The sequence below is a fragment of the Colletotrichum siamense genome (assembly GCF_013390195.1).
Source record: "Colletotrichum siamense strain Cg363 chromosome Unknown KSG_Cg363_contig02, whole genome shotgun sequence".
Lineage (NCBI taxonomy): Eukaryota > Fungi > Ascomycota > Sordariomycetes > Glomerellales > Glomerellaceae > Colletotrichum > Colletotrichum siamense.
The window spans coordinates 7,318,011-7,334,013 of NW_023501015.1; the positions used below are offsets into that span (position 1 = coordinate 7,318,011).

The 16,003-nt window shown below is 52.8% G+C and overlaps 4 protein-coding genes across 4 annotated transcripts; all 4 read left to right on the top strand.

Annotated features, from left to right (window-relative positions):
- Positions 1-2,942: 2,942 nt before the first annotated feature.
- pho-4-3 (Phosphate-repressible phosphate permease pho-4) lies at positions 2,943-4,933 on the top strand (the record flags this gene model as incomplete). The annotated part of the gene is made up of 3 exons (XM_036635789.1): positions 2,943-3,021; positions 3,149-4,597; positions 4,650-4,933. 3 exons carry the CDS (start codon positions 2,943-2,945, stop codon positions 4,931-4,933), a joined length of 1,812 nt encoding a protein of 603 aa, XP_036499753.1.
- Positions 4,934-9,356: 4,423 nt separating this feature from the next.
- CGCS363_v003941 (uncharacterized protein) lies at positions 9,357-9,896 on the top strand (the record flags this gene model as incomplete). Its single annotated transcript, XM_036635790.1, has 1 exon — positions 9,357-9,896. One exon carries the CDS (start codon positions 9,357-9,359, stop codon positions 9,894-9,896), a length of 540 nt encoding a protein of 179 aa, XP_036499754.1.
- Positions 9,897-11,209: 1,313 nt separating this feature from the next.
- Positions 11,210-13,420, top strand: FMO2 (Dimethylaniline monooxygenase [N-oxide-forming] 2; the record flags this gene model as incomplete). The annotated part of the gene is made up of 6 exons (XM_036635791.1): positions 11,210-11,383; positions 11,502-12,014; positions 12,067-12,310; positions 12,360-12,740; positions 12,795-13,199; positions 13,263-13,420. 6 exons carry the CDS (start codon positions 11,210-11,212, stop codon positions 13,418-13,420), a joined length of 1,875 nt encoding a protein of 624 aa, XP_036499751.1.
- Positions 13,421-13,865: 445 nt separating this feature from the next.
- Positions 13,866-15,765, top strand: trm6 (tRNA (adenine(58)-N(1))-methyltransferase non-catalytic subunit trm6; the record flags this gene model as incomplete). The annotated part of the gene is made up of 2 exons (XM_036635792.1): positions 13,866-13,951; positions 14,007-15,765. 2 exons carry the CDS (start codon positions 13,866-13,868, stop codon positions 15,763-15,765), a joined length of 1,845 nt encoding a protein of 614 aa, XP_036499752.1.
- Positions 15,766-16,003: the final 238 nt, after the last annotated feature.

A 16,003-nucleotide genomic window follows, 5' to 3' on the forward strand; every position in this document is an offset into this window, starting at 1 on the left:
CATGGCAGACCGGACGGACAACCCTGCCGGGCTGCCGGGTCCCGGCTGGCGGTGACCATGCCTGTGGGTGCTTGACATGCACGGCGGCAACATGTACTGGGTCTCCGCAGCTGGTTCGCATGTCGATGTTGCTTTGGTCTCACAGGGACCCTCTGACCCATGTGTCTTGAACTACTGCAACCTTGTTCCTCTCTGGGGGCCACATAGGTGTCAAAAGCGGTGCGGCGTCACGTGTGGTTTTCGACCGCAGCAAGCGTTATCCCAGTCTGTAATACAGGTGTTGGCAGTTGCTTTCCTCATGTTCAGGTGTCTCTTGAGGATCAAAGAGTTCCCATTCTTGCGCCTGCCGTTGAGAAGCAGTCTACGAAAGTGGCGGCGAACAACAGCATTATGAAGGAATGCCAAGGCTCCAAGGAACCATACTACATACTTACGAACTCTATCGGGAAGCCTCAGGACACCACTCGTATCCGGGGTGGCGATAAACTTACATGAACATCAGTCATGCTCGCCAAGTCGGGCAACAGAACGTGTCTCAACAGCGGATGCAACTCGCAGATGCAGACAGCAATGCAGCACCCCAGCTGTGCGGACGAAGAAGATTCGAAAAGGCTTCTAGGCTGGCCCACGGCCAATGCCACCAATGTCAAAAGATCCAATAGCGCGTGAGATTGTTCGACACGCGCTTCATCTGGCAGGCGAGCAGGCGAATGTGGCGTGCCGCTGCTGCAGACGATTGCGCTACTGAGCCAGCCAGGGCCGGCTTGCAACCCCCTTGCAGGGCCATCGCCGAGGCATCGCCCAGCCAAAATGAGCCGGCTTGGCCTCGCGAACGGGTGCGGTCTCTCCTGGCCTACGAAGCGAGCACGTGGGTTCGGTCGCGGCGAACGGGTGTGGGCGGGCCAGCCGGGAGGGTGGGGGTCGGAGTCTTGGCCGTCTAGCACGCGGTTCGGAGGCGGCGCGGCCTTGGTTGGACCTGGACCCAGATGGGAAGAAGAAGAAAATTGTCACGGATGGCATGTGGACTTCAATCCGAGAACTCGGGTCGCCGAGAACTTGCCGTGTCATCTCCAGGGAGTCTGGACACGGCTAGAAGGCGTCAAGCCTTGCCAATACTGCGGCATGCAGCCATCACATCCTTCTGCGCCTGACACTGGAGCGCCGAGATTCTTGTCATCAGGGAGGCGGAAAGCTTGGTTCGATTGTCAGCCTGTAGCAAGCCTTGCCAGGTTTTTTTTTCCCACTGCTGTGGCATGTATTTTGTTCCTTCAGTCCCGATCGGCGGGTTCGAGAGGCTTGGGTGCGTCCTGGCATCGCGTACCCGACTTGGCGACGTGTTATTTTCATCGTCTCTGCAACGTCAGTCGTAAATTGGATATTGGAGTGTCGCAATTATCAACGTCAATGCATGGAATTCTGAAGAGAATTCGCCGGGTGCAACTGTGCCCTTGGAAGATGAGGGTAAAAACACGTGTGACAGCTTCGAATGGAGGCAAATGGACGTGAACCAGGATGTAACCATAACGTGTCCCAGAGGGCCGGAGCAATTAGGAGCTCTCCGGCCTGCCGCGGTAGACTAGTCATGGGCTTGGAGCGACAACCCTTTACTCCATAGTTCACTTTGGCCGCGACATTGCGGGCGGGCGGCTTTTCCTCCATATGGGACCGAGTCGGGTCGTGGATTTCGCGGAAATCAGCTCACTGACGAAGGATTTGTCAAACCGAACAACTCATGCGTCCTCGGTCACGATTGGGCATTCTTGGCCTCAGCTAGAATGCATCGCAACGTCGGCCAGCCAATACGGACACCTGGTTTGCCTATTCTGCTGAGTCAAGGCGTCGGTCGTTGGTCATACTACGGGGCTATACCAAACCGGGCACCGAGGCGCCAAGAGTTGGTTGCGCAGGTATGGCGACAGACTTTTCGCAACGTGCTTGGGACACGCATTCCGGGTGGTCAAGAGAGACACCGGGCTAAGCGTTGATCGGAAGGGTATTGGGCGACAGTGGCTGAGTGGGAAGGGAAAACCCCGTTCAGGACGGGCCTAGCTGCGATCCAAAGGAGAAACATTTCATGTTGGTGGATACGGAGAAACGAGAAAGCCTCAAAAGGACCGGAGAGGCAAACCCTTATCGGTAGGTCGAGCGTCGGTCGGAGGAGGCGTGCGTGGGGTCTTTCGTCGGTGGTAACGCTGTTTCTCATACTTTGAGCAGAAGAGTCGTGTGCAACATCAGCAACAGGACGGCGTAGCAACAAGCAGAGACGAACAAGCCAAGACCAGGAGGGCTTGGCGCTCTCTTAATATGCTCCTCGACGAGCAGGGGGGTTGAGACCAAGTCAAACAACTGTAGCGAAGAGATGCCACACGTGGAGGGGCAACGATTCATGATTCGCCAACTCCAGATGCCCCCAATCTTTGCGGGATGAGATTCTTCGCCCAAATAAAGCTTCTTGGGTGGATCCGAACTAGTATGCTAGGGATACCGACATCTTGGCACGCTAACCCCATCTATCATCCTTGATGCATCCATCCCGTCCAGTCTGCCATCCGTCCATCGGGTCTGGTTCATCGACCACGGACAACCATGTGGGAGAGGCGTCTCTTTACGAATACAGCAGTCAAGGAATCGAGACGAAGAGGGGAACATGGTTCAGCAACTGAACCTGGAGAGACATGGGGGGGCATGGGCATGGGGTGTGGCCAGAGTCTTTGGAGTCAGAGTTTGGTCTCTGCATCCGCTGATGGCCGCCACGCCCTCGTTCTGCGGTAAACCAGCATCCGCCAAGCAGACACATATAAGGTCTATCGTGTGCGCTCGTCCCTGGTCGCAATCGCTTCTTGTGTCCGTCCTGATCCTCAGCAAGCGCCCCCTTCCCCTCATTCCTCGAGACCAACAACACTTCTGCTCGCAAAGCCACAGCCTAGCGGCAGTCAGTCACAATGGCGCTCGATCAGTACACCTACGTCTTTGCCATTGGCACCTTTTTTGCCATGCTTGACGCATACAACAACGGTGCTAGTAAGTAGCAACTCCGATCCGGTTGGCCGAGGTGCTTGTGCAACGGAAGGTGGCCTCAGTGCCCCTCCATCACCGGCCTGCACGCGATGAGATAGACTTTCAGAGGCTGACTCGCATGAACCTTCAGACGATGTTGCAAACGCTTGGGCGACCAGTGTTTCGTCGCGATCCATTACCTACAGACAGGCCATGATCTTCGGCACCATCTTCGAGATGCTCGGAGCCATCACCGTCGGTGCTCGTACCGCCGAGACCATCAAGAACGGCATCATCCCCAACTCCGCCTTCAACGACAATGCCGGTGTCCAGATGCTCGCCTTCACCTGCGCCCTCGCCGCTGCCTCTTCCTGGGTCATGTGGTGCACGCGACACTCCGCCCACGTCTCCTCCACTTACTCTTTGATTTCCGCCGTTGCTGGTGTCGGTGTTGCTACCGCGGGCGCCGACAAGGTCCAATGGGGATGGAACAACGGAAAGGGTCTCGGTGCCATCTTCGCTGGTCTGGGCATGGCTCCCGCCATCTCGGGATGCTTCGGTGCCATCATCTTCATGCTCATCAAGCTCGTGGTCCACGTCCGCAAGAACCCGGTCCCTTGGGCTGTCTACACCTCGCCCTTCTTCTTCCTCATCGCCGGTACCGTCTGCACGCTTTCCATCGTCTACAAGGGATCTCCCAACCTGGGCTTGAACAAGAAGCCCTCTTGGTACGTTGCCGCCGTCACAATGGGAACCGGCGGTGGTCTTGCTGTCATGGCCGCCCTCTTCTTCGTCCCCTTCGTCCATGCCAAGGTTATCAAGAAGGACTACACCATCAAGTGGTACCACTTCATTCAGGGCCCCCTCCTGTTCAAGCGCCCCGCTCCCGCCGACGCTGAGAAGGCCAAGGTTCCCAACTACGCCGTCGTCCAGGAGGACGAGGACGAGCAGCTTCCCCGCCACACCGAGTCTTCCCAGGCCTCCGAGTCTGGCGACGAGCCTCTCAAGGAGAGCAAGGAGACCTCCGTCCCCCACGAGAAGTCTTTGGCCGCCGCCGAGATTGGTCAGGGACCTTCCTACAAGCAATTGCAGGCTGAAGGTGAGGCCAAGCTGCACGCAAAGCTCCTCAAGAAGCGTGGTCCTCTCGGCTGGGCCATGCGCCTCCTCCGCGACAACCCTATGGGCCCCGGCCAGATCTACGAGTTCCACAACATGAAGATTATGCTCAAGCGCATTCCCGCCATGATCACTGTCGGTGCTCTCTACGGTCTCCACTACGACATCCACGCTGCCCAGACTGGTATTGCTGGTACTCCCGAGGGTGAGCGCATGAAGCGTGTCTACGGCGCCGCCAAGAAGTACCCCAACGAGGTCGAGCACACCTACTCTTTCGTCCAGATCATCACTGCCTGCACTGCCTCTTTCGCTCACGGTGCCAACGATATCGGTAACTCCGTCGGTCCCTGGGCTGTCATCTACTCTGCCTGGAGCACTGGTAACGCTGCTGCCGCCAAGGCTCCCGTCCCCGTATGGCAGCTTGCTGTCCTCTCTGCCACTATCTCTCTCGGTCTCATCACCTACGGTTACAACATCATGAAGGGTAAGCTACCGGTTCAAGCGCTATGTTCGAACAAGTCACTAACAAGAAGCAGTCATGGGCAACAAGATTACCTACCACTCCCCCAGTCGTGGCAGCTCCATGGAGATGGGTGCCGCCATCACCGTCCTCGTCTTCTCCCAGTTTTCCCTGCCTGTCTCCACCTCTATGTGCATTACTGGAGCTACCGTCGGTGTTGGTCTTTGCAACGGCACCCTCAAGGCCGTCAACTTCCAGCGTGTCGGTCTCTTGGTCTTCTCCTGGATCATGACCATCCCCGTTGCTGGTACCCTTGGTGGTGTCCTCATGGGTCTTTTCCTCAACGCTCCTCACTTCTAAACGCACTATACCCATTCCCAAGTATAGGGAATATTTTTACTTGACTCATGTGTCATCGCAACGTTTTACTAGATTTAATGTACATCAAAAAGGGGACTTGGCATAGCATAGACAGGATGGCAGTATGTCGCTAGCATCAAACAGAAGAATAATGACAAAGAATCGTCACATTGACAACGGCCAAGTGCTTGGCGAAGTGAACCTGAAGAAGTAATATCTGCGACCCCCCTTTCTTCGGTGACGGATCCGGTCATGATCCACCGCATACGGTGCTACTGCTACTTCACGGGCCGTTCCACGGCACTTCGCTCACTCCGGCACCCCTGAATGAACCGTCGATGGTTGTCTTGGTGAAGCCAGGTGCAACGGTGGCTTGCTTATTTTAGATAGAAATAGAATTAGTCAAGAAGCAGAAAGATATTTCGTTGGCTATTGAGAATGCATCGATGTTTGTGTACTCCTCCGATTGACTCGAAACATTGGCACCGCAGCCCATGCTACTGAAGAAACACCGGGAGCATCGTAGTGCACATCATCCGCAATGATAAGTATCTTAATCAAGATAGCACAAGCTTGGCAAACTTATATTCGGACCGCTGCAACTAACCACAGAGCTGTCAGGAGCATTTTGAATTGTAATTGGACGTTGGATGATTCTTTTTCGGAGGCATTGGGCAGCGCCAAGCTTTCATCGTGGCTATGCCAGTGTCACGGCTTCACACGGTCACGCCTGCCAGCTGAAGTTGCCAAGCTCTTGCATCAGACTGCCAAGAACATCAAAGATTTGGCTTCTGAGGGGTTCTTCTATCGGCGGTATGCGGTAGTTGACGCAATTGGCATTTGATCGCGTGATCTATGCCTCCTCGGGAGACAGCACCTCTTGGCACGATATCACCACGACGAGTGCATCCTGTGCTGAGGGTTAAGGGCACACGCGACACGTTCATTTATCACCGATGGGCTGTCACGAAGCTATCAAGATTCGTTTTACCATTGAATTAAGTATATCTATACTCCAAGTCTAAAAGCTAGAACATGGCAATAAACAATGATGGGAGAAGGCCCATGTAGCTCTTGTACTGGCGCCTCACCTTGTTTCGTGTCTGTAGAATCGCCTCTGTACCTTTTGAATCTTCCCAGTCTTTAATAGGGGGACGTCCTATCTCACCTGTCAGACTAATGCAAAGTTGAAATGTCAATGGCGACAAGCGTCTCAGGTTGTCAGTGACGCACTCCTCCTAGTGGCCATGTCTTGGTGCGATTGTGAACATCGCATGTAGTTGTGCCAGGGTGGGTCGGTGGCATTCATCAGCGCAATCGTTGCAGTTATTGAGTCAAATACAGATGTGTAACGAATAAAACGATTCGATTGAATGAGCTCAAGTAAAACATTTCCTCCACATGCCGTTAACTATCTCCAATGTCAAAAGACTCGCCGCGCTATTGAGGTTTAGACCTTGCTGACATAATAATTCGTATTCGATACGGTGCTTTTGATACTGATCGCACCCTTTCCGCGATCCACAATCCGGTAAACACTCCGCAAAGAAGACGTTTCGAGAAGCTGATTGGTAACCCCATTGGAAAATCAGGCAATATCAATGCGTATTGATTGGGAGGCTCGAGCTCTTCGACGGAATTGTCAGTTTTCGCCGGCGGCCAGCAAGCGTATAAAGATGGCCGACGCTGACAATAGGCCACGAAATCTGTTGCTCCAGGCTGTCGCTCTTTCATCTTCCAATTGACAATCAAAACCAACTTTTCGTCGATCTCTACTGGTTCTCATATCTTAGCCCGAACTTCTCTCCAAGACCTAACTTACGGTCTTATTCTGCCGACCACGCCAAGCTCCACACGTGGCACGCATCCATACTACCAGAATACTCCTTCTACAAAAGCATCATGGCGCAACGAGAGTGGAACAGCAGCCTCATGGATTGTTCCCCATGCGGCACTTGCATGATGGCCACATGGGGTTAGTAAACTTCAACATAGTCGGGTCCATCAATCTAATGATTATGTACTAACGTAAACCCTGGTGCGCAGTTTTCGGAAAGACGTCCGAACGCATGAGAGATCCCAACCTAACAAACTACTCGCCTGTCAATGGAGAATGTTGTATGATATCTGCTCTAGGCTCTATTGGATTTGGTTGGTTGTGAGTAATGCCCGTTTCCCAGACTCCTCCCGTTAAATTTGCGGGTTTCCACATGCCGAACAAGCCTTGACCAGCTGCTAACTTCTCTTTTCCAAATAAAAGATATCTTATGAGCAAGCGAACCGACATCCGTCAGCAGTTTGGAATCGACGGCAGCGAGTGTGGCGACTGCTGCACGGCGTACTGGTGCCCTTGCTGCGTCCTGATTCAGCACGAGAATGAGGTGATAGGCCGAACCCAATACGCACCTGTTACTGAAGGCTACCAGTCTCAGGGAGACAGTATGAAAATGCAAGGAATGTAAATGGTTCCTGCGAATACTCCTCAGTGGGTTCCGCCGGGGTACGTGCATCCAGGGGGTTGAATGCTTGCTTATTCTTACCTAGGGTGAAGAATAGTTAGTTTAGGGAGGGGGTAATGTGTTAGTTTGATAAAGAAAGAGAGTAATAGAAGGCCGCAAGGCCTTTTCGTTAAGAACGAGCGTGGTTGGCTGGGTGTGTTATTGACGGACCCAGGCCGTGACGTATTTTCGTATTAATACGAAAACCTCTCACGCTTCATTCGTTTACGCAGCTCTGCCCCCCAGAAGAATGCGCTAGGCGCCTAGGCTCCAGCACGACCCGCCACAGACGGAGGCTACAGACATGAGCATCTCACGGTACTTCTTCAATGAGTGAAGAGTTGTTTCTGAACATAAATACGTCTTTCTCTTCTCTTTTCTAGCTCGGCTGGAGTTTGTCAAGCCGAATGGTCTGGTCGATGGCTCGGAGTCTGTGGATCCGAATTGTCAACTGCCTCACCCCACAGTCATCGCTATTCCCGAGCTTCGTCGACACTCTTAACGCGCCATCCGTACAGAGCGAACAGAACTCATTGGGCCCAGTCCTCATTGAAACAAGGAACAGCCAAACCAGCGATATGAATAGAGTCTACAGGTCTGTTCTGCTTTGAGAGGCAGATATTGAACTGATTTCCAATGCAGCAGAAGCATACATCACTGGAAGTCTCTGTGGCCGCACCGCACCTCTTCAACAAAAACGAAGTTGCATTTGTTAGTGGAAGAGTCACCCACTGACCCGAAGTTCGATTGCGGCCAACCGCCGCCTCCACAGCGGGGACCACCCTGTTTGGCATGTTTGGCACCACATGTGGCAGTGCCGTTCAGGGGAAGCTAGAGGCCTGTTGAGCCTTATTTAGCGGTGCCAACCGCCGCTTTGCCATGAGGTGGTTTCTTCAACCGTCATCTTTCTCCTTGCCTGCTGCACACCAGCGCAGTAAGTGTCGTTTTTCCATGTCAATACGAACTTGAGAAATCCTTGCAATATTGAGTAGTTGAAATGAGCGAAGCCAGCGCCTCAAATCCAAAACATGGCGACCCGGGCTGCACATGCACGACATGTCACGTCGCGAAGAGGAGATCCCACAAAAAATCACGAAACGGCTGCAAAAGTTGTAAAAGAAGAAGAATCAAGGTAAGCAACATCCTCCGCGGAAGGGGGATTTTTTTTTGTTACTTTTTATTTTTTTGACCATTTGCTGACCTTCACATACATGTAGTGTGACGAAGTCAAACCTAGATGCGGGCAGTGCTTGAAAGCACTCATTACGTGCGAGTTCGCGCTTGTCGCTACTCAACCGGACCCTCATTCAATACCAGAAACACCCCCCGAAGCAAACGCTGCTCTCCAGCCGAGGAAAAGGGGTCGCCCTCGCAAGAACTGGGACCCGGTTCTTCAAGGACCGAGTCCTCCATACTCTAGCGTTGCCGACTCAGACTTGCCAGATATCATGAGCTTGGGGTCGACGCCCTGCGACTTGCCCCTCTCTACAGACTGCCCGCCAACATTACCAAGTCCGATGTGGATGTGGACAGTTGATGATATGGAACTGCAGCATCACTATATGACTTCGGATGATCTCTGTCCTGGTGATTTCCGTCTCTGGCGAGAAAAGGTGCCACGCCTTGCGTTCAGCAACCACTGCGTTCTGCATTTGCTGCTAGCAGTGTCTGCGTTACACCTAGCGCGACAAAGGTCTGATGAAGCAGCTCGTTTCGAATTAATTGCTGATGGGCATTACTCTACTGGTCTTCGCCAAATCATGGACATTCTACCCAACTTGAACACAGAGAATGCCGGGGCGCTGTACATAGCCTCAACACTGGTGTGCTCGTATAGTTTTGCACAACGGCCAAGCCCAGGTCATCTTCTCATTATATCTGATGGCGCAGAAGTAGCATGGTTTGAACTTCTGCGGGGAGTTAGGATGGTTGTGGAAACGATTGGTTTCCATGCCATATTCGCTGGTGTCCTCGGACCAATGCCGACAGAGCAACCGGAGGAGGAGCCACCCGCAGAGAAGATGACAGAGAGACTTGTCGAGTGGGAACCGGCTGTACGCAGGATCTCCGACCTAATAGCTGTGACTAATGACCAGAACTCACGGATTTACGAGAAGGTGGTGACCGATCTGTCCGAGTGCTTTGCGAAAACACTTGGCACAGCGCAAAAGCCACGACATGCCTTTGATGGAAAGATGGAAATTATAATTGCGTGGGTTTATCGCATGGAGGACGAGTTTGTGGAATGTCTCAAGGAGAAGAAAAACGTCGCGCTTCTGATATTGGCGCATTTCGTTGTTCTCCTCAAGACACTGGAGTGGCTATGGTACATGGATGGCTGGGCCAGTCACATTCTTCATGGGGTCGCTTTGTACTTGGGTCCAGAGTTTGCAGACTTTCTGCGGTGGCCGAGGGAGGAAATAGAGAGGTTGAATGAGGAAAAGAGACTGAGAGCATCGGCATAATACAATGACATCAATTTGGTTGCATCGTCGGATGTTCTACCTGCAACTGCAGGCTGTCATTACAACCTATATCATGCCATCACGTAACAGATTTACATCTAAGTGTATGAAGAGTAACAAAGAATATGTCATGATATGCCATTCTGTGGTACGAGTTGTCCTAGGGATGAAAGCGTGTTTTCCGTACAGGATGTAACACCCGCCGAACGATTATCCGTCACACAGTAAACTCAAATAGCTGTAAAATTCGTACGCATGCAGAAATCATTTCGTTGTTTTCTACTCGTTTTGAGAGTCATCATCGCCACCTCAGCAAACATGGATAATATGATCGAGATATGACAGGTCGGAAAGGAACTCGTAGCATTTTGGCTGTTCCCGCGCCCGATTGAGTGCAATATGTGACGGACCAATCATGGCCAGAAGTTGGTTCAGCTTCGCCCGAAATCTAATTACGCAACTGGACTCTTCACCGAAACCTCGGAATTAAGTTGGGGGCTGGCTCCGCCACCTTGGCACATTATCCAATTCAGCTACTGTCAGCCCTGCTTGCAAGTAAGAGGCAGGAGTCATTCGCTATGGTAGTAAGCCCAGATCCTTCATACACATTCAGATAGCATACCATTCCAGTAAGGGGCATAGTGTCTCATTCCTTCGCCCGGAAATGAGGCACTTGGAGCTGTGATAGGCCTGCGGTATTGTCTCTTGACGAGTCCCAATTTTCTATCTCAAAGCCAGGTATTTATCATCATCACCGAATATGCGGAGCTGTTCACGATGAATGGAATAACCTCTCTTAGGTACCACACCGTGATCGCTCTATCTTTGTGTGTCAACCACACCGCTGATCATGTGTCACTCTGCTGAAAGTCTTTCATGTCAAATTCCCCTTGCCTCTGCACCCCGTGAAATCCGCTTCAAGAATGGCCCCCTCGGCCCCCAATACAATAGGTTTTCTTGGCCGGGTGTGCCCATCCGCGCCGCATGACTGCTGAACAACATCCAGGCACCGATTCTTACCGAGATTCCCCTGCGACCACAGGAGCATCTGGTGTTCTATATCATTGAGCTGACAGCACCCTGCTTCCATCCCAAGAGACCACCTTGAAACGATTATTTTTTCTGGTTTTGCACATTCCGATTGGCTGTTCTATTCTGGGACATCAACACAATTAGGATTTGTTCTGGTGCTTGTTGGTGCAACTACCCGACCACAGCCCACTGACGTTTGAAAATCTGAATATTAGCAAGAGTCACATCAGGCAGACTTCTTTCCCAGAACAACATTTTGTCAACGACAGACTAACCTGAGCATGAAGTCGATGAAAGTTGCCATCATCGGCGCCGGCGCCTCGGGTCTTGTTACTGCCAAGTACCTAAGCCAGGCCAAGCAATATTTCGGCGTGCCTGAGATTGAAATTCGGATCTTCGAGCGGGAAAAAAGCATAGGAGGCGTGTACAGACACAAGGTATACGAGGATGCAGAAGTATGTATATGATTTGTCACTCTGGCCTCCTTGAATCAAGCTTTGGCTTGTTCTATTGCAACGCCCGTCATCGGAGAGAGTATGGATAAATCACACAATAGGCTGACTTTGGAGACAGATGGTTTCGTCCAAGTATCTGACGGCATTTTCGGACTTCAGGGTCGCCAAGGAGCTTCCAGATTTTCTTCCTATGGAAGAGTATGTGCGCTATCTTGAAGCGTACTGCACGAAGTTCGGACTCTGGGAATTAATCGAGACCCAGACTGAGATTGTTCAAGTGTCACGACTTACTCAGGGCAGCCACAGAGTCTTCTACAAGCTTCATGTTGACAGAAGGCCTGGCGGTGATGACGAAGCCAGACCTGAAGAGTTGTCATGGGACTGTGACGCAGTCGCTATCTGTTCTGGTTTGAACAATATCCCGTCGATACCTGCCATCGAGGGTTTGGAAAACGTGTCGTCTGTACTCCATTCTTCGGAGGTCAAGAGCAGACGTCAATTTGGCAAAAACACATCAGTAATGATTCTGGGAGCGGGCGAGACTGCCATGGATTTGGCTCACTTGGCCGTTACCTCGAACGCTAGGCAGGTGGTGATGTGCCACAAAGATGGGTTTTACTGCGCCAAGAAGGTATGTCACATACAATCAGAAGCACGGCTGTTCATTTGGCTTACTTTGCCAGGTACTGCCAATCCCGATAGTGATGAGGGTTGTGAAACCAGCTCCTTATCAGAAGCCAGTAGACACGGCCATTGCCAGTGTCCTTGATACAGCATACCTGCCAGAGAGACTGCAGCATTCTCAACTTCCATGGTTCTTGTATGACAAGACGTTGAAGTTTCTTCATTTCATATCGGGAGGGACCCTCGCAGGTCCTGACCAATGGGTTGGCCAAATAGAAGGAGACCGGAACAACGCCGATTCTCGTAGGTTTACTCCAGCGGAAGCTCCTGACAACTCAGCTCACTGCACTAGTGTTTCTTGTTAAGTCAGATCGCGCACTCCCATATCTTAATGAAGGTCACCGCGCTACAGACATTATCTCCCGCATTCGAGCTTTTGTGATGAATGTTGAGCTGAAGGATGCCGGGGGAAGAAAGATTATGACCGCACCTTGGCCCACCTCGTTCACAGAATCCGGGACTGCAATCTTTCCCCGCAGTGAAAGACTCGATCAGAAGGAAGCGACTTCGAAGGCGTTGCGACCAGACCTGCTTGTGCTCGCTACAGGATATGTTCGCCGTTTTGGTTTCTTAGGGGAGGGTTACCCGAAACCAGATGATTTGAACATTCGTGGCATATGGAGACGTGGAGATGTCACGGCTGGCTTCATTGGGTTTGTGCGGCCTGGAATAGGTGAGTCATCCTGGAGTTATCGTAGGCCCCGAAAAGATGCTTACTTGAATGCAGGCGCCATACCCCCGCTCGCAGAGTTGCAAGCACAGCTTTGGGTCTTCAATCTCCTTCGTCACAAGTATCCACAGCAGATTGCCTCGCCTTCTGAGTACGCGGATTCTGTAACTCACTACGAAATCGACTATGCACTAAAAGCACGAGGCGGCCATGATTTCTTCAAGACCAAGCACGGAGTTGAGCAGGAATCGTACGCGTACCAGCTTGCCCTCGATATGGGTGCCGCCCCAACGTTCACCTTCATGAGACGCCAGGGTTTCAAGGCTTTCTTGACATGGGCCATGGGATCAAATTTCAACAGCAAGTTTCGTCTTGTCGGTCCGTGGAAGTGGGAGAAGGGAGCACTTGACATCATGCGCGGAGAGCTGTTCGATATGGCGAAGCAGACCGGAGGCGGAGTGTGTAAGTCATCCTGGCGGCCTCATTGCTCGTGTTGATTTTCTCTTTAACTTATCGCTCGCTTAGTCTTCATAACCTACACATTGCTCCCGATAATTGTTCTTGGAGTTTTAACGATCGTTCTGCATATGATCGCTGGCGTTCTCCGGCTGATGGGCATGGAAGAAAGGGCGAAAGTTGTCTTGGGTTCCGGAAACGTTCCCAGACGCGAAGGCGATGATTGAGTTGGATTGACCAATGAACCGGCGCATGCCATCATGCTGACGCTCGTAATTTGTTAAACAGCTGGGTATTAAACACATGCTCTTGATAAATGACATTGCATGTCCGTTTCGTGGCGGCGTCTGAAGTGACAGTTCGGACGATCGTAGGTGATGCCCAGGTACCTTAAGCTAGGCGGGTGTTAGTTCAGGGGCTCTCATAAGCAAGGTTCCAGCGGCGCACTCACTAGAATTGCCCCGCGCGGGGTACCTGAGTGACAAGGACGAACTGCTAACTTTCGATTGGCCTCTGCTGATTTCCCCGATAACGATAAGCCCAACTGGCGCTTCACCCCAACCAACCTTTTTTTTTTTTTTTTTTTTTTTTTTTTTCCTCCCTTTTCGCAAAGGCTTCCGTCGGCTGAACCACCAACACCACCACCTCGCCTGGTGAACCTGCGTCGCAATCATGTACTCCCTCGTGAAGCCAAACCAATGGGTGTCCATAAAGCTTTTATCGGAAGATACAAAGGTCTTGCAGATCGTCCCGAACACGTTCGTCCTCAGCTTTGAGCCTCTCTCGTCTCCGACCTCAGCTAATGGCCTCCAGGACCATCTCCCTGGGCAAACTCGGCTCCTTCCCGACAAACCTCGTAATTGATCGACCTTACCACCTCACCTACGAGATTCAAGACAAGCGCGAAGGCGAGTCTTACAGCAGACTACGAGTTGTTCCCCCGAGCGAGATCCACGCCGACGCCCTCGCCGATACGACCGCAGAGCCTGCCGAAGAAGATGGTGTCAACCTCGAGAACGTGATCGCCGCCCCAGACGGCGCCGAGTTTGCCGTCGTTGATAACGAGAGCGGCGATGTTGTCGCCCGATCCCGCCGAGAGATCATCGACGAAACTGCCCGTCAGACCTTGACAACCGAGGAGATTGAGCAGCTGAAGCAGGGCAACACCGATGCCGGCAAGGACATCATTGCGAAGCTGCTCTTGTCGCATACCGCCATTGACCAGAAGACCTCGTTCTCCCTGGCCAAGTATAAGCTTTTGAAAACGAAGAAGTACATCCGTCGCTTCACGATACAGCCGCTGGACACCCTGACACTGGGCAAGTGGTTGCTGGAGGAGAAGGATGCCGGCAAGGTTCTTGAGATGAGAGAGGAGATGATGGGGCTGCTGGGCTGCTGGGCTAACGTCCACTTCGGCGGACTACCTCCCACAGACAAGCCAGAAATGGTGACGGCTGACGGCTCCGGTATGCTGGACAAGTCAGAAATCTGCGGCCGGTGGCTCGTGGTGGATGACACTGCTGGTCTTGTTACCGCTGCTATGGCCGAGAGGATGGGGATCTTGCACCAGAGCGAGACTGAAGAGGACGAGGATTCCGAGGAGAAGAAGGAGGGCGCCGACGCCGACGTAACCGCAGACAAGCTCGCAGAGACCACGACAAAGACGGAGCAGACGAGCGCAGATGCTGCCCTTGTGGACACCGCGAAGCCCGACGAGGCCATGCCCGACGCATCTGCGGTCAATAATGGGGAGGAGCAGAAGCAACAAGCTCCTCGCAAGAGGCACCCGCCCCGCCGCGACGACTTCGAGTCTATCTTCGCTCCGACAAACACCCTGACCCTCATCCACCCCAACAGCCAACCGAACCTCGCCCTCCTCAAGTACTACAACTTCGACAGCACAAATCCGAACCCACCGCACCCCCTTCACCCCCTGGCCACCAACTTGCTCCCCATCTCCTGGCTGCAGTTGCTGGAGCCCGAGGAGGACATCACATATTCCACGCCGCCCCCCGATGTCTCTGACGAGGTGCTTCACTCCTGGAAGGCTAACCGCCGAGGAAACTACCACCGCAAGCGTAGACGCTGGGCTCGCACTCGCTACATTGTCGACTCTACACGTGCGGGCGGCTTCTCCGGCCTCGTGATCGCTACCACGATGGACATTGTCTCCGTCTTGCGCCACACTCTGCCCCTCTTGGCCGGCGGAGCTCCCATTGCGATATACTCGCAGAGCATTGAGCCCTTGACCGAGCTCGCCGACTGCTTTAGCATCGCACGTCGTGCGGGTTGGTCGTCAAACCCCCCTGCGGAGGCGGTTGGCAAGTCTCTTCAGGAGCTGGAGCGCTGGGAGGGCTCTGATGACTTCCCGATCAACCCGACTCTACTTCTGGGCGCCAACGTGCAGACGAGTCGCGCGAAGCGCTGGCAGGTGCTCCCTGGGCGTACGCATCCGTTGATGATGGGTCGTGGCGGAGCGGAGGGCTACGTGTTTACAGGCTGGAAGGCGGTGCCAGCGGAGGGCAAGGTCGAGGCCCGCGGAAAGTTCAAGAGAAGAAAGACTGAGGCATAGAGGGACATGGTTCGAGAATGTGACGGTTACGTGGAGTACAGAATACACGCAACACGGTGGATGCGGGGCGAACAGGGAAAACATAGCAGCTTGCATATAGATACCCTGGCATCTCTATTGAGGCTTTCAGAGCCGTATGAGTATAATGGCATCATCTTTGGCCCGGTCGCTCTAAAGTCAAACACGTAAAATGAGTTCTTCCTGATAGTCGTCATCCCCCTGGGACTTTTTGATATTG